This window comes from Octopus sinensis, linkage group LG10 (genome assembly GCF_006345805.1).
Source record: "Octopus sinensis linkage group LG10, ASM634580v1, whole genome shotgun sequence".
Lineage (NCBI taxonomy): Eukaryota > Metazoa > Mollusca > Cephalopoda > Octopoda > Octopodidae > Octopus > Octopus sinensis.
This window is the reverse complement of record NC_043006.1, coordinates 1,525,140-1,547,100: the sequence shown is the minus strand read 5'-3', so window position 1 is coordinate 1,547,100 and position 21,961 is coordinate 1,525,140. Positions and strand designations below refer to the sequence as shown.

Here is a 21,961-nt window from a genome sequence, read left to right as displayed (position 1 = left end):
AGGTCAGTAGTAAGAAAAAGAAGGAAGGAGGAAGGGAGGGAGGGGAAGGGGTGGGGGCGTATGTAGCGTGCCAGCGTGTGTTGAGTAGTAGTGTGTGTGTGTGTCCAGTGTCATGGTGGTATTAATGGCGAGTAGATTGAATGTGTGTAAGAGTGATGTATATATATAGGCAAGGTGTGTATATGTATATATATAAATAATATATATATACATGCATAATATAAATATATATTTCGCCAGCCTCATCTGGCACCTGTGTCGGTGGCACATAAAAACACTATCCGAGCGTGGTCGTCTGCTAGCCTTGTCTGGCACCTGTGTCGGTGGCACATAAAAACACCATCCGAGCGTGGCCGTTCGCCAGCCTCGTCTGGCACCTGTGTCGGTGGCACATAAAAACACCATCCAAGCGTGGTCGTCTGTCAGCCTTGTCTGGCACCTGTGTCGGTGGCACATAAAAACACTATCCGAGCGTGGTCGTCTGCTAGCCTTGTCTGGCACCTGTGTCGGTGGCACATAAAAACACCATCCGAGCGTGGCCGTTCGCCAGCCTCGTCTGGCACCTGTGTCGGTGGCACATAAAAACACCATCCGAGCGTGGTCGTCTGTCAGCCTTGTCTGGCACCTGTGTCGGTGGCACATAAAAACACCATCCGAGCGTGGCCGTTCGCCAGCTTCGTCTGGCACCTGTGTCGGTGGCACATAAAAACACCATCCGAGCGTGGTTGTCTGCCAGCCTTGTCTGGCACCTGTGTCGGTGGCACATAAAAACACCATCCGAGCGTGGCCGTTCGCCAGCCTCGTCTGGCACCTGTGTCGGTGGCACATAAAATCACCCACTACACTCTCGGAGTGGTTGGCGTTAGGAAGGGCATCCAGCTGTAGAAACACTGCCAGATCTGACTGGCCTGGTGCAGCCTTCGGGCTCCCCAGACACCAGTTGAACCGTCCAACCCATGCTAGCATGGAAAGCGGACGTTAAATGATGATGATGATGATGATGATGTATATATATATATATATATGTATATATATAAATAATATATATATACATGCATAATATAAATCTGAGACCCCCTTCGGTCACGACACAGACCATGGGATTGCACCTAGAAAGTTACCCTCCAAGGTCCAAGTCCGGGCAAGGTTGTTTATGGAAGACCAGCAGTTGCCCATGCGTACCAGCCTCCCCTCTCCATGCCACCAATGTTATCCAAGGGAAAGGCAAAGGGGCCGATACAGCTTGGCACCAGTGATGTCGCAACTCATTTCTACAGCTGAGTGAACTGAAGCAACGTGAAATAAAGTGTCTTGCTCAAGAACACAACACGCATTTCCTTTCTTTGCAACCCTATGTTGCCTATGGATTATAGAGTGTGCCGTAAACACAAGGTAGAACTTTCTCAATGAAACGAAGCTGCAGTAAGAGCCTACCATCAATGGTGTCCCATCTCAAAAACAAAATACTGCCTCTTCGTTTGCAGCTGTCTTTCAAAGAACTCTTGTTGAAGCAAACATAAGCAAGAAACATGCTTTTATTGGTTGGCAGAGGGGACTAATCTAACTGTAAGCTAAGTTTGGTTGTTGTTCTAAGTATATTGTACAATTTATATTCAATGTTATAGAATTCCACATTTTGAAACATTTCTAATATGCATTTACAGAGGAAAAGTTTTGAACTACCATTTCTTCATTTTAAAAAGCCAGGGATTAATAAGTTTTAAAGGAAGTCCTTCCGTGAATGTTTTAAAATATGGTATACTTTTATAAAATGTGGGAAAACCTAAATCCCCCCCCCCCTCACCCCACAAAAATGAGAAATTCCAATTTATGTAAGACAGTTATTCTGAAAGTCAAACAAATGATTAAATGTCTTTCATTTTGAATTTATAATGATAGAATTTCTAACACAATTTGAAAAAATTGTAGGAAACATCAAAAAACAAAAGATAATTGTTATATTTGGGGATGGTCATATTTTTGCCAATTGAATACATGCACTGTGTACTTAGTCTTTACTTCAGCCTTGTTATTATTATTGTTATTGTTTTAGTGTTTTTTGTCAAAGCTCTTTTGTCATACATCCTGTGACCTCTTCAGTGACTATCCCAAGTGTCTCCTCTTACTTAGGATAAAGAGTCGCTGAAGAGGATGTGTGACTAAAGACATTATAATAATGATAATAATAATAAAGCTGATGTGAAGACTAAGGATACAGGGCATGTGTTTAATTGCCAAAAATGACCATCCCCAGACATAACAACATATATATATGTATATTTTTATTAATATTTAACAGAAGTAACAGAGTGACTCAAGGGCCGAGAGTTTCATGCGTTGGCACAATAAGTGCCAACGCACGAAACTCTCAGACCTTGAGACACGATTACTTTTACTAAATATCAATAAAAATATACATATACTCATATTTTGAGTTCTAGTTTTCATGTTTGCACCAATATATATATAATATAAATAATATATAAGTGTATGCATATATACATACATATATGCACATACCTACATCGATATGTATATATACATGCATATATGGGTACAGGACATCAAAAAACGTTGAACACAATGAGAAACGGAAACATAAAAACAAAAACATGGAAACGAACTTTTTTTCAAACAACGAAAAATCAGAGCACAAGACATACAACACAAGGAATATTCCCCTTCTTCAGTTGTCCCTGTTTCATCCACTCTGCGTTTCGAAGGTAAGGACAAGATGCAACATCACTGAAATAGTCCTTCCCGCAAAGCAAATTAAATAAAATTTGGGATTTTTTACAGAGGGGTAAAAGTGGTAACAAGAATATATACATACATACACATATTCTTTTCATTTTGTTGTTGACTACCTTATCTAATATGTTCTTTGTTTCTTAAAAATGGTGAGGTGTGATTTGAGGGTGGTTTCACTACCATTTCTAGCAAGTCAAGTGAACATGTAAAGGTTTCTTTGTCTCCCTTTCAGCTGGTGGAGAGGGCTTATATGGAAAAGGTCTGTTGATGTGTGGCTGTTCATTGATGTCTGACTGTTCGAAATTCTACTGGGGTCGATTGATACCCACTGGAACTGTGGTTTTTCAACCAGGGTCCAACAGAAGATTTTGTTGTTAAAATTCACGGGCACTAAATTTGATATGCCTCTACAATGCACAAAATATTTCAACATTTTTTAAAATACAATTCTTAATAATATTTAATTATAAAAATAAAATAGGATATTTTGTAAACATCAAATGGCTATGGGGATCCAGTAGAGTACAATAGAAATCAGGTGGGGGTGGTCGGCAGGTAAAAAATTGGTTGAGAACCACAACTCTAAAAGGGAAAAAGGAGATGCCTGAGAGAATGAGGAAGTAAACTTGCACCTAATGGATTTATAAGTGCTCATAATTATTTTTTTTACCTGTTTCAGACTTGAAGAATTGTTGAAGTTGAATAATTCAACCCCAGCACTTAACCTGTGTTTTTTAAAGCCTCGTACTTATTCTATCGGTCTCTTTGGCAGGAACTGCTAAGGTATGGGAACGTAAACACACCAACACTGGTTGCTATTTGATGATGGAGAACAAACACACACACACATATATATATATACATCATGTAAAAAGCATTCAGTCCACAGTGTTAAGTGGTTAGCATTTTGGAAGTGTATCCAGCTAGAAAGAGCATGTCAAAACTGACCTCACCTGTGCTGGTGCCACGTAAAAAACACTCAGTCCACTCTGCAGGGTGGTTGGTGTTAGGAAGGACCTCCAGCCACAGAACCATGCCGAGACAGACACAGAATGTCTGGTGCAGTCTTCTGCTTGGCCAACTCCTGTTGAACTGTCCAACTCATGCCAGCTTGGAAGGCAAATATTAATCAATGATTACTATATATATATATTTTTTTTCAGCTGTTTGTTCTTCCTACTTGTGCAGAGTCGCTCAAACTTTTATAAGGAGTGGGTTACACCGGAGTAAACACATAAATGTGAAACAAGGTGGAAAAAAGAGTACTCAAATACCAGTGGTAGAGTAATATGCTTTATTTAAAGCAGCAGAAAATTCAACAAAATCTGTTACTCTGAGTTTCTCGTTGCCGTTCATCAGACACACATATATATATATATATACACACACACACATACAACAGGCTTCTTTCAGTTTCCATCTACCAAATACACTCACAAAGCTTTGGCTGGCCCAAGGCTATAGTAGAAGACACCTACCCATGGTGCCACAAGGAAGGACTGAACTTGGAACCTTGTGGTTGGGAAGCAAACTTCTTACCACACAGCCATGCCTGGGGGAATATTTCGTTTTCTGGGTAGAATGCTTTGTTGGTCTGAGTTCATATAGATACAAGATCTAATGAATTGTTACCTATGATAGAATAGTGTCTAATCATGGGAGGATTTATTTTACATACACTAAATGCTATGAAACTGGAATTAAGTGCCAGAAACACTCCAAAGAATCTTCTTTACAACTAGAATATATTTATATTAAAGTTGGTCTTTCATGAAACCAACAAGACTTTGTACACGAGGGTTAGGCTCAGTCACTTTTGCAAGGGGAACAAAACCCTAAGATGAGGCGTGAACGTTCATGTTTTTCTCAATAACGTCGAGTGAAGTGAAGAAACATGGTTTCCTTTGAGTGCAAAACCACTTAAGTGGTAGGGTGCCATCCACGAGGTAGTACCACACTTTAATAAAACTAATCAAAGGGAATGTTTACATCAGAAATGTGAAGGGGCACTCTTAGTACCAGGGGCGAATTGCAAAGTTAGAAGAACCCGTGGAATGCATCTGTACTGAGAAAAATAAAATGAAGTGTTAAGTTCACGAATTCTTAATTAAGCAACTTATATTAAATTACTGTTTAGGTCTTAAAACTTACTTTTTTTTTTGGTGTTTTTAGAGACTTCGTCATTGGATACCTTCAAATTTTAAGGCAAACGAGGGTTACCCACCCCTGTTCAACGTGGTCACTCTACTCACTAGAAATAACAGCTAAATTTTCCTCAAACCATTCTCCACGTTTTTAAAGGATACATGAAATAATGTAATTCGGAGCACGTTGTGACTGAATAAATATGACGAGATGGTCATGGCTAGATATCTTGGATAGAATCCAGGTCAAAAAGTCTCCGAGGTTTTGTACGGATTCCATAAATCGTGACTTTTTCCCCTGTGACTTTGTCACCCTTGGATCATAGGTCTGTTCTATTAGGGCTGACTTTGTGACTAGACAACAGCCATCACTAATTAAATTTTCAATTAATTAGGTAACACGGAGCTTAATAGAGTACGTGGGTGACAAATTTCGATCGAGAGCTTAATAAAGATGTGACTTACCTTTAGTGTTACATCACAGAGTTTCCCTTTTCGACGGATGTCTTCGATGGCCGGAAAGGCATTTGTAGGTAAATTGTTGTTGATGTAGACAGCAGATTCTTCTGACGTGGTCTCCCCACATAACCCTGGCAACTGGGTCCCGGCCCCAACACCGGTTGCAATCAGGGATGAAGATGTGGAAGGCGTTGTCGCCATAGACGACAGCGGCGTGGGTGCCGCCGCAGCGGTAGCACCCCGCAAGGCCGCCACCGTGGCCCAGGGTGGGAATATATCTTGCTCCAACTCTTCGGCACACCAAGCCGACGGTACCTCGCTGTTGCTTGGTACACATTCGGCTCCAGGCTGTTGTTGATCCAGAATTGCTGTTTAACGAAACAATATTAAAGAGATAATAATATCAGTGTAACAGAGTAGAGAAGCACAGCAGGTCTGTGAGAACCTAGTTGTTGAACAGTTCTTCCATCCTGATGTTCTTTGTAATGACTGATGAAGAATAACGAGCTGTCTCCACTGATTCTTTTTGGCGACAGTCAATATTGTTAGTTCAGATTCCGTAATCTCATTATCTCCGGATGTTTTTTCTGCTTCAGTTAATTACAGCTTCAGCGCGAAACAATATAATATTCTAAATGTCTGTAACTGGTCTACTTTTCATTGTCAAGAAGAAATACTTCGGAATGTTTTTTGCCACCTATAATAATACATTAGTTGTATTTCTTTGGGTAATCCATCGTCTGTCCGTAGAGGTGGGAGTTTGTTGACTTGAAGATTAGAATATTGTTGTTCTAACACCAGTCCCAATGGTTCAAACGATGGAACTGGTTGGTAGCACAATCTTCGAACAGGAAAGAATGAATGCTGCATTGGGGACAGAAAGGGAGAGAGAGAGAGAGAGAGAAATGAAGCGAACGGTTTCAAGACACACAACACAGCCTCATTTTTTTCACTTCTTCACTGACCATAATATTCAACAGGCAGTCTTCAAGTAATAATAATAATCCTCATTTCGTGTCTTCGGCAATTCTTTGTTGAATCAGTCGCAACCCGACATTTGTAGAGAATTTCGAAGAATTGTGACGACTATTCAGAACGGATTCCTCACCATTTATACTCTTTCCTTTCAAACGACGGACAAGACACTCCGAGGACACAAATTACATATTTGGTAAAGTTATCATACTAATAAACTGGTTACATCCGTGATAATATCGCTTTTTCCTCCGCTTAATTGGTTCCACTAATTCCGTCCTCAGCCAAAAGAAGCACCGAGCCAGGCTTCCTTTTATAGTTATCTCCCCTTCATTCACAAAGCAAATTCTTCCTGGACGGAAGTTTCCTTCTAATTCTGATAATCTCTTTAATCTTAATCCTCTAATCCATGCTTATTGTACATTCGGCCCTAGACTGACGGGTGACAGTCTTCTTATAAAATAAAATAGTTACCATTTCGACGGGGAGGAGCTTAAAATCTTTGTTATTCTTTTGAAGTGGAAGTAAAGGAACTCTTACAACCACTCTTGAAAAAAAGAATGAGCTTATTGTCTAGAATGCTGAGAGGCGCTTCAACTGGTCGGAGAACATTAAATGGGACGGTGTGGGGCACAGGGCGGATATATAAGTTAAATAAAAATACAAAAGGCAGTATTGGAGGCTAGAAGTAAATGCACAGTACAAAGAATTAAACAGGAAGATAGTAAAAAGGTGGAATAAGGGTATAGAGGTACGTCAAGTATTTGCTTGGATAAATTCTGTGCGACTTTATTGTTTGAGTAAATATATTGTCTTGTTAATATATTGATGACGAGGATAAGATTCTCCATCAGCCTTCAACATCATAATTTCGCTAGCTGTAAAGGAAAAAGGATAGAAACTATGGAAAAATCGGCAAGATACATTAAATAATAACAAATCAATATTATGCACACGCCACATGACCATACGCATCATATGACTAAACCAGCGCAGCCGTCCTCCTTGTCCACTACATCTGACCCTTCGGCGATCATTCGGTATACTGCCAATTATAAATCCACGTGGGTTTATTTACATTTCTGAAGAAAAAAAATAAACCCTTCCCCCACCCATAACCCTAACCCCCACATATATAAAAGGAAAAAAATGACGAAAAGTGACGATCTTCTTCAAAATGTAAACAAATAGACGTGATGTAAACGGTACTCATATCGAAAGAATGCCCTCAATAACTTAGCACTTTGCTATACATATACACACAGTTTGTACATCCAGCGAAGCATGTTAGCTTCGTTCCTCTCCAGTCTTTGAGTTCAGTGCCCACGTCTCACTATGTTGCATTGTCGGTACACAGGCACCATACATTATGACTTTCACTCGGAGAAAAGACCTTTTGTTTCCAACAGAGGTAACAGCTTTCTAAAATTTCTCCATCCTAGTCTTATTCTGGCAACTATACTTTCACTACTAATTAGATCACCTATCTACGATCTCTTCCACATGTTCCATATACAAAGACTATTTTCTATGTTAGTCTTCCTGTGATTCCACAGCATCTGGTGTGTCCCATACCTTTCCTACATATTGAGCAGGGCCATTTACCTGAAGGGAGTAGAGTCCTGTCATTTTTCTTAATTTACTAGTTTAAGGTCCTTTTTGGTTCCAAATTTTGTTTCCACACCTGAAATTTCTTTCCTAATTATATTACAGACTCTGCTATGAGAACAAGCTCAGCATATAGTAATTTCTAGGGGTAACCTATCATAAATTCCTTTGTTGTGACCTGTGTGACAATAATGAATAGGAGGGGATTTTGAGAACTGAGCCCTGCTGAACTCCTACCTGCACTCCAAAATTCATGGCTCATTCTACATTATTGACAGCTGCCCTGTACGTGACTTGTACAGCTTTCCCAAGCCATTCATCTATTCCGATCTTCCTCAGTGACCACCTGATCATAGTACAAGGCGACTCTGCCAAAGGCTTTCTCCGGGTCAACAAATGCCAAGTGCAATGGCTTACTCTTTGCTAAATACTTCTGCAGCTGTCTTGCTAAATGGCATCTATAGTTATTCTCCCTGGCATAAAACCAAGCTGCATCTCATCTGGTCTAATTCTGCTCCTAATTAACTCGGCTATAATTCTATTTGTAACTTTCATAACCTCTATAATTACTTCTATCTAAGGCACCTCCTTTACCATTGTAACAGTTGACTAAAGTGTTACTACACCTTCCTATATAACTTGATTAACTATACAGGTGTTTAGGCCATATCCTACTCTGTCAGATATTTTAGGCATCTCAGTGATAATTCCTGATGGACCAGAGGTTTGTTTTTGCCTTCTTATCCATAATTGCCATCTATCATACTGCTATTAACTAGGATAGATGGTCATTCTGTTGGATCAACATTAGGGAGACTCACTTTGTCCCATTCATTTTCCATATTTAATAGCCTTTCACAGTAACGCTTCCATACTGACTTCTTTTTAGAATCACTAAATGCAAACATGCCATTATCCACTTCTCACCCACATCTTGTTTCTCTGTTATAGTGTCTCATAATCCTCATGAGACATTGACAAAAACCTCCTTCCTTTCTGCTTTGGCCCTTGCTAAATAAACCTACCTCCTGGCTTCCCATCTAACAAACTGATATAGTTTTTTGCTGCCTCCATTTTCCCTCTCAATCTAAATTTATTTCTTCATTTTTATGGCCCTGTCTACATCACTGTTTCACCAACACGTCATCCTCATTCTGGCTGGCTTAAATTGTGTTCCTGTCACAGAGTTTGTCTCTTGCCTTTGGTAAATTGTCTTGTAAGAGCTTCCACTTGCTCTCAATGTTATATGTCTCTATTTCCTCCTCTTTCTTGTCAAATGCTTCAAGTTGAACATCTCAAAATCTCTGCCTGTGCAAAGGATATTTAATGTTTCATATCCTTTTTTCAGATTGTTTTGCATCTCTGAGTCCTTCTTGCCTTAAGTTTGAAGTGCTGACTGCTAACCTGCCTTGAGTTGTATATTCTTCACTAGAGATGGACTTTGCCTTCACAAACATTTACCTGTTTTTGTTTCAGGTGGGAATATAATTAATTTGGCACGATAGGTATTTAGGTGACTGGTTGTCTGAAGTTAGATATAAACGTGTGTTTACTAATTGATATGGATTCCTATAGTGTTATTGTGTCACTTGTAATGAGAAAAGAGATATTAAATAACCTGGAATAGAAGAGAAATGAAAGGAACTTTTGTTAATAGAAATGTCAGGCATTTATTTATCTGATATGCTCGAGTAATAGTAGATTATTCGATGACACTTGTTCTGAAGTATGCAAATATGGTTGATCAATGACATGACTTTTTCCTTGAAAAGCTGATACCTACGACTGACGACAAGTTTCATGGAGGTAATCTATATATATAAAACTGTAGTTGTGTGAGTGTCTGTCCCCTTCGATTTAGATTCCTAACTACTCACACATTTTGCGGTGCAGTTTAACCAAATTCGGGTATCTTATAGTCGTGATTCATATCGAGCCCGTCTGGCTATTAGCGCGCGTCTACGATGAGTCTACGATTTTAAAAATAATTTAACATCATTTTTTATTCCATTTTAATGCATATTTTTTCGTGTGTCGATGGCGGCGGAGTTGGCGTCCACGGTCACACCTGCACCTGTTTGCTTCTCCCCCTTCTTCCCTCCCTCGTGAAGCTGTGGGGAAGGGAGTGTAAAGAAATCAACGTCGTAAAGCATTGTCAAGGAGACCAGCGTTCTTTTAGAACAACGACTTCATGGTTTGAAGACACCAAAACAGAAATGGCTAAGAAAGCCCGAATTGGCATCTATAAGGGAAGTAACTCTCTAAAAATGCTTATATAGTTATTTCCCTTACAAACCCGAGCAACGCCAGGTGATACTGCTAGTACTGAATACAATGCTTTGCTTGTAGCTGATTTGAATCCACAATTAAGTCTCCAATCCCTTTTTATGCAACTTCTACACGACACTCCTGTTGATTTAATTTCTATTCTTCATTACTGTCACTGTCGTCTTCTCCTTCATAATGATGATGGTGATGATAAGAGTAATGTTGATTTCAAATTTTGGCACAAAGCCAGCAAGTTTGAGGGAGTGGTACTTAATTTATCGACCCCGAAAGGATGAAAGGCAAAGTTGACCTCGGCAGAATTTGAACTCAGAATGTAAAGATGAATGAAATGCTGCTAAGCATTTTGCCAGGTGTACGAATGAATCTGGCAGCTCTCTGCCTTTAAAATAATAATAATTTCGTTTTTGGATTTGGTTTGCAAGATTCTTTATATGAGTTTGTGTGTTGAAGCATATCCTGTTGTGTCTGGGAAGAGTCATTTTCTTTTTGTGCCTTATAATTTAACACACTCACCAGTAAAATTTCCACTTATTTCTTATTTTTATTTTCTTTAAATTTTTGTTGTTCTTAAGATTGCAAGACGCAACGAAAATTTTAGGAAAATAAAAATAAGGAATAAATGGAAATTTTACTGGTGAGTGTGTTAAATTATAAGGTACAAAAAGAAAATGACTCTCCCCAGACACAACAGAATGATAATAATCATTTCTGCTAAAAGCCCTAGGCCTGAAATTTTTGTGGGAAGGGACTAGTCAATTACATCAACCTCAGTGTTTCACTGGTACTTAATTTATTGACACCAAGAGGATGAAATGCAAAGTTGACCTTGGCAGAATTTGAACTCAGAACATAAAGACGGATAAAATGCCGCTAACCATTATTCCCGGAATGCTAATGATTCTGCCAGCTCACCACCTTAATAACAATAACAAAATTCATTTGAATGAGTCATAGAATTCATTGATGCAGGTTTTCTTTACAACTTGACACCCTTCCTACTGCCAACCCTTTGAGCTTTTTAAAGTTGGATGTGTTTTCATGGAATATTGGAAACAGAGGACATTGCTTGTATGATGGTGGCTCTCATTTACAGCTATCATGTAATTTCAAAATAAGGAAGCAAACAAAAAATATACACACACTCACACACAAACATATATGCAATGGGCTTCTTACAGTTTCCATCTATCAGAACCACTTACAAGGCTTTCTTTGGTCCAGAGCTATAGAAGAAGTTGCTTACCTAAGGAACCTGAGATCATATACTTAGGAAGTGAACTTCTTAAACCCCATAGCCATTCCTGTACCAATGCTATTTTATCAAACATCTTTACACAAATTGTAGCAGTTGTGTCTTACTTCACGAAAAGAAGAAATACTTGCAAATTCTGTGGGAATGGAAATATATTCTTACAAAGAATTAATAAAAATAATATGTTGGTATTTCCATCATTGCAAAAATGTTGAAAAATTATGTAACAGTGATGGGTGTGGTGAAAAAAAAAAATTGAATAATCGTTTTGAAGCCCACATATTTGAGATATGTGTGTGTATGTGCGTATACACACATACATACAGACAGACATACACACACACATACCTACATACTATAAGCACACTTCATGATAATGCCTCAACTCACTAAAGAATCACTCTACATACAAACATAGTGGCACTGCTCTATTACAAACTCTATGGGTGAAAAAATATATTTGCACAAAATGTAGATTATGTAAAAGTAATATATGTACAGTCCACTGCATGGCACTTTGGGCAAGTTTCTTCTACAATGACCTTGGATCGACCAAAGCTTTGCGAGTGGATTTGGTAGACGGAACCTGAAAGAAGCTTGTCACATATATATATATATACACACATGCATGTGTGTGTGTGTCTTTGTCTCCCACCAATGCTTGGCAACCACTGTTGGTGTGTTTACATCTCCATAACTTAGCAGTTGGGCAAAAGGAATGAATAAAATAAGTACCAGACTTTACAAAAAAATACTGGGTTTGATTCATTCAAGTAAAAATTCTTCTTCATGGAGGTGCCCCAGCATGGCTGCAGTCTAATGACTGAAACAAGTAAAAAATAAAAGAGGTAAAGTGCTGATCTCTAACTGTGAAGGGAACCTGTGGAAGGGGTAGACCCAGGAAGATGTGGGATGAAGTGGTGAGAAAGGATCTTCAGATGTTGGGTCTTGTGGAGGCAATGACCATGGCTGTTGGTGATTTGCTGTGCTTGAGAAGACCTGTGGAGCTTAGTAATATATATCATCTTTTATCTTTTTCTTGTTTCAGTCATTGGACTGCAGCCATGCTGGGGCAATACCTTGGAGAATTTTTAGTCAAATGAATTGACCCCTTTTGTTAAGCCTGGTACATATTCTATGAATTCTTTTAGCTGAACTGCTAAGTTACAGGAATGTAAGCACACTGTCTCCAGTTGTCAAGTGGTAGTGGGGGGGGGGGTACAAACAGAATCACAAAGACACACACACACACAAACACACATTTATGAAGGATTTCATAAAAGAATTACGCAGGAGTGGCTGTATGGTAAGTAGCTTGCTAACCAACCACATGGTTCCAGGTTCAGTCCCACTGTGTGGCATCTTGGGCAAGTGTCTTCTGCTATAGCCCTGGGCCGACCAATGCCTTGTGAGTGGATTTGGTAGACGGAAACTGAAAGAAGCCTGTCGTATATATATATATATGTGTGTGTGTTTGTGTTTGTCCCCCTAGCATTGCTGGACAACCGATGCTAGTGTGTTTACGTCCCCGTCACTTAGCGGTTCAGCAAAAGAGACCAATAGAATAAATGACTGAAACAAGTAAAAGAGACAGTATAGTTAAAAATCTAGTGTCTGCTTTTCTCTTTTCTCCTCCTTTAACTAACTCTGTGTATGCCTTTGACCTGATTCATTATTCTGTTCTATCACAACTAAAACTGCCTTATTCAGAAGTATATATTATATTTATAATCCTTGTCTCAGTGAAACTAGAACGTTCTTATTCATTTGGCTTTCATTGCATATCAATTAATAATAACCAAAACATTTGAAAAGTTGAAATCTGGACCTGCTTCTCAACTAATGTTAGATTTCCTAATACTCAGTTTCCTAAATCGGAGTGTTCATTAACCTACAGCTATTTATCAATCTTATTCATAACTAGCAGTATCGCCCGGCGTTGCTTGGTTTTTTTTTTTAGGGAAATAACTATATAAGCATTTTTAGAGAGTTATAGCCAAAAAATAGCAAAAAAATGCATTAAAAATGGAAAAAAAATGATGGTAAATTTTTTTTTAAATCGGTGACTCATCGTAGACATTTTTAGAGAGTTACTTCCCTTATATAATAGCGAAAAAATGCATTAAAATGGAAAAAAATGATGATAATTTTTTTTTTAAATCGTAGACTCATCATTGGTGAGCTGGCAGAATCATTAGTACACAGTGGCGATCTGGCAGAAACGTTAGTACGCCGGGTGAAATGCTTATTGGAATTTTGTCTGCCGCTATGTTCTGAGTTCAAATTCCGCCGAGGTCGACTTTGCCTTTCATCCTTTCGGAGTCAATTAAATAAGTACCAGTTACGCACTGGGGTCGATATAATCGACTTAATCCGTTTGTCCCCTCAGTGTTTAGCCCCTTTTGGGTAGTAAAGAAATAGGTATTTCGTCTGCTGTTACATTCTGAGTTCAGATTCCGCCAACGTTTACTTTGCCTTTTATCCTTTTGGGGTCGATAAATTAAGTACCAGTTATGCACTAGGGTTGATTTAATTGACTTAACCCCTTTGTCTGTCCTTGTTTGTCCCCTCTATGTTTAGCCCCTTCTGGGCAATAAAGAAATAAGAATCCTTAGCACACCAGGTAAAATGCTCTGCTGTGTTTCATTTGTCCTTATGGTCTTAGTTCAAATTCCACTGAGATCGACTTTGCCTTTCATCCTTTCAGGGGTCAATAAAATAAGTACCAGTTACGCACTGGGGTCGATATTAATGACTTACCCCTCCCCCAAAATTACTAGCTCGGTGCCAAAATTTGAAACTCATATCTGAAGAATGTGGCTTTTTCAGTTGCAGTAAAAGCAATGCATTTTGGAGTCCAGGTCTCCGTGAATTACTAGCAACCATCATAAGGCAGTAAGACAATCTTTCAAGGGGTAGTGCAAATATAAAACACTATGGCTCTATTCTTTTGGCTGATGGGGTACTCATTTTAAAATCCATCCCTGATTTTTTAGGGCTGGTCTCTTAGCAAGGAGATTCATGTTCTTTTAACATGCTAAGTACTGCATCAGTTGTCAGAGAATACAGGTGGTAAACACTTTCCCGTGGTGGCCTGCCATCAAATACTGCAAAGATCTAGTCTCATTGTTAACACCTTGGCAGGCTGATCACTCAGCTGGTTCATAATCCTGTGTCTTCTTCTTACCCTGTTCATAACTGGTACTCTAGCAAACACAAGATCTCACCATGCCTATTCACTGGTGACTAAATGTGATACATTCACAGATCAAAAGTGGTTGTTAGAAACAACTCTGGAATCTCCTCCCCATCAAACCAAACTAAACAATGCTGCTGAGCATCCAAACAATTTCCCTTTCATTTTTAATTCATGAACTCTCGTTTAATCCTTTCGGATTCACATTACTGAGACCAGTCCACTTCTTCATTGGACACTAAACTCTGCTTGCGAAGACCAGTTGAGGCAAGTGAAATCAAAGTCGAAATCAAACTCGGTGACTGGCATCCATTACTAGTGGAGCGCTAAGAGTACCATACGAGTGAGATCGTTGCCAGAGCAACAAGCTGGCCTTCGTGCCGATGGCACGTTAAACACACCATTCGAGCGTGATCGTTACCGCGTCGCCTTACTAACACTTGTGCTGGTTGCATGTGAAAAAAACATTTGAGCAAGATCGTTGCCAAAGACGCTGGACTGGCTCCTGTACAGGTGGCACATAAAAAGCACCATTTGGGCGTGGCCGTTGCCAGTACCACCAAACTGGCCCTCGTGCCGGTGGCACGTAAAAACACCCACTACACCCTCGGAGTGGTTGGCATTAGGAAGGGCATCCAGCTGTAGAAACTCTGTCAGATCAAATCGGAGTCTGGTTCGCCAGACCTCAGTCAAATCGTCCAACCCATGCTAGCATGGAAAGTGGACGTTAAATGATGATGATGATGATAATTACTGCATCGTTTCATACTTTGAGGTTTCAATGATGCGATTGTTTATTTTTAGAAAGACATTTTAGGGTATGTGTGAGTGCCAGATCCATCTAGTCTGAACATAAAACAGGTAGAATATTGTGGCTGGGTACGATAGGTTTAAATGCTACGGGGTTAACTTGAACTCAACTCCTCACCTCCCACTAAAAGATATACTATAGATAACATTCCTCTCCAAGACATAAAATCTTTCACTCCATCTCTACAGTATAAGTGTCACCTTATACTCACAGTTTAATATTATTTTACTATTACACCTGTCTCATGAGACAAGTGTGATAGAAAATATATTGAAAAAAATGATAGAGTTAGAAAACAAAAACATAAAACAATGAAAGTTTGGGGCCCCAAAATATTTTCATAGTAGGAAACAACTACTCAATTTCTTGCTCTTTTCCTTTTCCAGTGGGTAATGATGGCTATTTCAAAAGTCTGCCAATCAGAGATTATACCTGCTTCACAAAATGGATGTAACTGTAAAAATTTACTCTCACTCCAATTTATTTAAAAACTAGCAGTATTGCCTGGCGATGTTCGGGTTTGTTTTTTAGTTGCGCTTAAAACGGCACACTTTGATGTTGCATTAACAAAGTTTTGACATAGTTTCAATCTTTTTTGAAAAGTAAAAATTTTGCATTATGTAGCTTGTTATTCTCTTTAAGTGAACATTTTTCTGGTTGAAATACACCGAAAAATGACAACACAGCAGTCAAAAAATCGTAAAAAAATAGGGATTTTCATAGAAAAAAAGCACCTTTTTGATGTAAATAATTTTTGGTGTTAACACGGTTTGATTTGAATTTTTTCTTCTACGGAAGGAAGAACAAGCCTTCTTCTATCATACTCTCAATTTTGGTCAACTTGCATCGCAGGGTCTCGGAGGAGATGGTGTTAGTTGAAGGCTACCAAACCTGCCACACACAGACAACTTTAGCTTTATATGTAGAGAGATTGTATTCGCATATATAGACATACCAGTCTTTCTGCCAGTCCTCTTCCTTATCATCCTCATCTCTACCACCATCATCATTTCGATGTCCATTTTCCCACACTTGCACCAGTCAAACAAAATTTGTTGAGGCAGACTTCCTGCAGTTGGATGCCCTTCTTTCCACCAAACCCTCACCTATTTCCAAGCCAGGTAATATTTCCTATGATCAGACTTGTTTGTCACAAAAGACTGCAAACAAACAACAAAGTTTGTATGACAGTGATGGCCACTTACAACCTTCAAACCATGCCAAGACAAGGCTACACACACACACACATCTTTTTGTTTTTCAGTAATCACCAATCTTGATGACATAGTTTTATAACCTGCATAAGTCACACACTCCTATGCACATCTTGTTTCTTTATAATCTGAATTTCCTTGTGTGTAGCATCAGTGACTTCTTTTTCTTGTTTCTTTACTGCAGTGAGTAAAACACCAGGTTTATTCTAATCTACTTCAACAGTCATCTCTCTCTCTCTCAATTGGTTCACTTGATCTCTCTTAATACAACTAGGATTTCCATTCGCTTCTTTCAGTATTATATTCAACCAATGACTATTCTCCTTTTCCATCTTAGTTGTGTTATCATAGTTTTACCTTTTACTCCTCACATCCAATCAATTATATTCCATCTTTCCATTCCTACCTGGTTTTCCAGCTCTGTCTTTTAAAGGAACATTAACATCATTATCTCCTTTGTTCTCACCAAATTCTTCCTAATCCAAGACTTCATTCACTCCTGCCATATGTTCTACACTTCTTTTAGCTTCTCTAATCACAATTTCAGTCTTTGTCGTTGCACAGCTTCAATTTCTGATATGGATGCATTCCGTTAAATGCTCCTCTGTACCCTAATCTATACAAGTTAACTTTCTCTGCTCAACACCTTAACCCGACCATTCCATCCTTCAAAGTTTTGTGATCTATAATAATTCTGGTCACCATCATTCATCATCATCGTCGTTTAACGTCTGCTTTCCATGCTAGCATGGGTTGGATGATTTGACTGAGGACTGGCAAACCAGACGGCTGCACCAGGCTCCTATCTGATCTGGCAGAGTTTCTACAGCTGGATGCCCTTCCTAATGCCAACCACTCTGAGAGTGTAGTGGGTGCTTTTACGTGCCACTAGCACGAGGGCCAGTCAGGTGGTACTGGCAATGGCCATGCTCAAATGGTGTTTTATACGTGCGATCCGCACAGGAGCCAGTCCAGCATCACTGGCAACGACCTCGCTCGAATGTTTCTTCACGTGCCACAAGTATCTGTGAGGTGACACTGGTAATGATCACACTCGAATAGCGCTTTTTACCTGCCACCGGCAATAAAATTTTCATCAGCTAATTCCTCACCTTAGACCTCAATACCCTCCATATTATTTCTTTGACCTCACCTTCCAATAAACTCTTGTATTCTCATTATGTCAGTAGTTGTTGTGGATTCCAGGGCAGGTAACTGGTCAGTCAGAACTGATGCTATGTTAACATCAGGGCAAAATGCAAATTCATATGGACTGTCCTGAGTAATTCAAAATGCATTTTTTGCACTGACAGCCACTATTCCAATACAATCTCTGGTTCACACGTCAAATGTTCTCTGTATTGTTTACACAAACATCAAGTTGTGTTGCTCTACTATATAACAGTACAGGTTCCAAGTGTTTAGTTTTCATTCATCTATCTGTAATATTACTGGTTTATAAAAATTTTTTTGTTGCTCTGAAGTAAGGATGTGAATAGATGTTTTTCTACTAAATATGAATCTGGTTGGATTCTATTTTCTGAACTGTTTTTCTCTATCATCTCTAGTTTTTTTTTGCTTTCACATATGCCATTTTAATTATACTGCATATAAATTCAAAATATTATGTGTTTATTTCATCTATTACAAAGGCATATTACAGAAAAAAACAGCATAGATACAGAATATTGATGGAACTAAATTACTTGGATAATACAATACACACAAATCATGGTACAGCAGATGGTCAGAAGTGAGTTTTTTTTGGATAATCTTGTGTACTCTGCCCCCAGGTTGTCCTGCAAGAGCATCCAGCAAGAGTCCCCTATCATGCTGAGGTTCCACTTGGCTTGGTAGTTGCTCTCCATCTAAGTGATATCTTGGTGGAACCTTCCTCCATGCTCATCGCTTCAGAAAAAAGAAGTGGAGGCAGGAGTGGAGAAAGTGAATTTTGAGTGACTTTCAGCATCCCGTATCCTTATAAGGCTGTAACAGCTTCTCAATACACTCTTGGTACCCATGTGTTACCAAGGAAGCCATGGCAGACTGACTTAAATGTTTCCCATGCTCTCAGTTCCCTTAAAGTAAGAAGCTCATCAAAGTTCTTATCCTTCTGCAGCTCTCAGATCTGAGGTCCAACGAAGATGCCCTCCTTCAGCTTAGCAGAACTCAGAGCTGGCAACAGAGTGCACAAATGTTGGAAGGCAGCACCATTTTTGTCCATGGCCTCCACAAAATTCTTCATTAAGCCAAATTTGATATGAAGAGGAGGAAGAAGCACTTTGTTCATGTCCACCAGAACATTTTCTTGGACACTGTGTTCACCAGGCACAAAAGTGCTCCTAGATCTCCAGTCCTTCTGCTTGTCGTGCTTGGACACAGCCTGACTGTCCCAGAGACAGAGAAAGCAACAGTACTTTGTGAAGCCCGCTTGCATACTCATAAGAAGACCGATGACCCTGAGGTCTCCGCAGAGACTCCACTGGTATTGGCTGTACTTGACAGCTACCAAAACTCTCTCTCTTTTACTTGTTTCAGTCATTTGACTGTGGCCATGCTGGAGCACCGCCTTTAATCGAGCAACTCGACCCTGGAACTTATTCTTTTGTAAGCCCAGTACTTATTCTATCAGTCTCTTTTGCCGAACCGCTAAGTAACGGGGACATAAACACACCAGCATCGGTTGTCAAGCAATGCTAGGGGGACAAACACAGACCCACAAACACACATACGCATATATATATATATACGACGAGCTTCTTTCAGTTTCCGTCTACCAAATCCACTCACAAGGCTTTGGTCGGCCCGAGGCTATAGTAGAAGACACTTGCCCAAGGTGCCATGCAGTGGGACTGAACCCAGGACCATGTGGTTGGTAAACAAGCTACTTACCACACAGCCACTCCTGCGCCTAGGAGCTCCATATTGTCATACAACTCCTTCAGATAGACTGAGTAGGCAATGGGAATGTTGGAGTATTTATTCCCATTGTGCAGGAGCACAGCCTTCAGACTTCGCTTGGAAGAGTCTATGAAAAGACATCAGTCTGAGGGATTGTGTGAGAAACCAAGGAAGGTGAAGAAGCCAGGGACATTTGTGCAGTAACACAACCTGTTTTCCATGTCAAAGAATGAAGCAAAGTCCTCGTTCCATGTCCTGAAACTGGTGACCCTTACATCTGCCTTGACTAGGTTCCACTGCTTAAGCTGGGATGCCAGGAACTCTCCTGTGTGACCCTTCTGTCCAGCATTCACCATGATAGATCGCTAGACACTACACCTTTATTTTCTCTCCTTGTTTCTTTCTGTGTTCCTTTCTTTGGAAGAATGTAGGCTCAAAACGTTTTCACTTCCTGAGCGTTAAACTAATACATCTGTCTGTTGTCTACACCACCTGTCTTCGTCTTTTGTTGGCTGCTGAGGGCTGGAGGGTATATCATAAGTTTCTTCCGTACCGACAACATGACCCACAGGAATGGAAGGTTCTTCATTACCATTATGTAACAATACAACTTTGAGGCTAAGCTTACTCAAGTCTATAAACATTTTCCATTCGTTACCCACATCTATGTGTCCTAGTTTTTGCATGAGTGCATTAGTGTCAGTACAGAAACAAGCATTATTTTCTTGCTTGCAAAAGACAGATAAGCCTTTATGGCGAGAACGGAAAATGGAAATTTTCGTATCTTGCTGTTGGAAATTCCATTGTTGTAGTTTGGATCCCAAAACTTCTGTCCTCTCCTTTGACAATGCTAGGTCTCTTGCTAAATCATTCAAATCTTCTTGATTAAAGTAGTCTGGCTCGTTTTTCTTAAAATCAGCTAAGTACTTTTTGTCAATAGGAGAGGAGGAGAACTGGGACAGGGTTCTCAAAGTCATGTGGCACCGGTGTTAGAGCCGACTTACAATCTGCATACACAATTTTGGCTTTGGTCTTCTTTGAGAAACCAATAATATTAGTCATGCAAAATTAACAACCAGAGACATGATTGGTTGGCTCATGCAATACCATTGGTTCTGCAAAAGGCATTCCCTTCCGTTTTCCATTCAGCCACTGTGTAAGCCCTAAGTAACACATGGTGCAGCATATATGAGGTGTTCATCTCTTCTGTCTTGGTTCCCAACTTTACACCCGAAATAATATTTATAGGCAGTTTTTATTTTGGTGGAAATATTTTTCCACAACTTCTATTCATGATCTAATGCAATGAACACAGTTAAAACAGGAATCACGCAGAGCGAGAGATACACATAGCACGGGTGACAGCAGTGCAAACGACACTTAGAGTTACCAAGAACAAACTGACGTATTTGGCATGGCACACAATACGTCAGCGCCATCTATTGCCGAACTGAATAATGAACTTTCTCACCGTTTGTTTTATTGCTGTTATTTCTTTAATTTTCAATTAAACCCGCTTTCATTTTAGCAAATTTTATAATACGGCCTATATCTAGCCAAAAGTATAGTTATAATCTTGCGCTTGCGCATAACTCAAAATCCTGATGTGCTACAACAACTCTGAGTGCGGATTCGGAATCAGCATCCTCGATATAGTCTAAAACACAGGCTGGACAACAAAGATTTTGTTACTGGGGTAAACCCAGTAACAAGATCTTCGCTGTCCAGTGTAATTGATGCTTGAGCCAAGGGCAACAACTCATGATATAAGCAACAAAGGAAACTACCACCAACAGCTAAAAGAGAATCGTTTTAGGCGAGTAATTGATAATATATTTTATTATTTATTTATTTATGCGCCCTTTTCAAGCCTAGCCAGGCTCATGGGCCCGGTTTCCCGGTTTCTATGGCGTATGTGTCCCCCCCGCCAGCTGGACGGGGCGCCAGTCCATTGCAGCGTTACTCAAGAGACAGGAAGAAAGAGTGAGAGAAAGTTGGGGCGAAAGAGTACAACAGGGGTCGCCACCATCCCCTGCCGGAGCCTCATGGAGCTTTAGGTGTTTTCGCTCAATAAACACACACAACGCCCGGTCTGGGAATCGAAACCGTGATCCTCCGACCGCGAGTCCGCTGCCCTAACCACTGGGCCATTGTGCCTCCACATTATATTTTATAAGAACAATTAAATTTTAAGCAATATAAAAATAATATTTATGTATGTATATATGTATGTATAATGAAGTATTTTAAGCAATCTAGTTATTATATAATAATATATATTTCTTTATAACAATATGTTTTAAACACCATAACAACTGCTTCTAATTCAGGTATAAGGCCACAAATTTTGAAGGGAAGGGG

At 39.6% G+C, this 21,961-nt stretch overlaps 1 protein-coding gene across 1 annotated transcript in view; it reads right to left on the bottom strand.

Moving 5' to 3' along the window:
* Positions 1 to 6,655, bottom strand: part of LOC115216593 (kelch-like protein 18) — a 37,884-nt gene extending 31,229 nt beyond the window's left edge. Inside the window, exon 1 of the mRNA XM_029786060.2 lies at positions 5,361 to 6,655. Within this exon, the coding sequence (XP_029641920.1) occupies positions 5,361 to 5,555 (195 nt within the window). The 5' untranslated portion in view covers positions 5,556 to 6,655. The remainder of the gene's footprint in view (positions 1 to 5,360) is intronic.
* Positions 6,656 to 21,961: the final 15,306 nt, after the last annotated feature.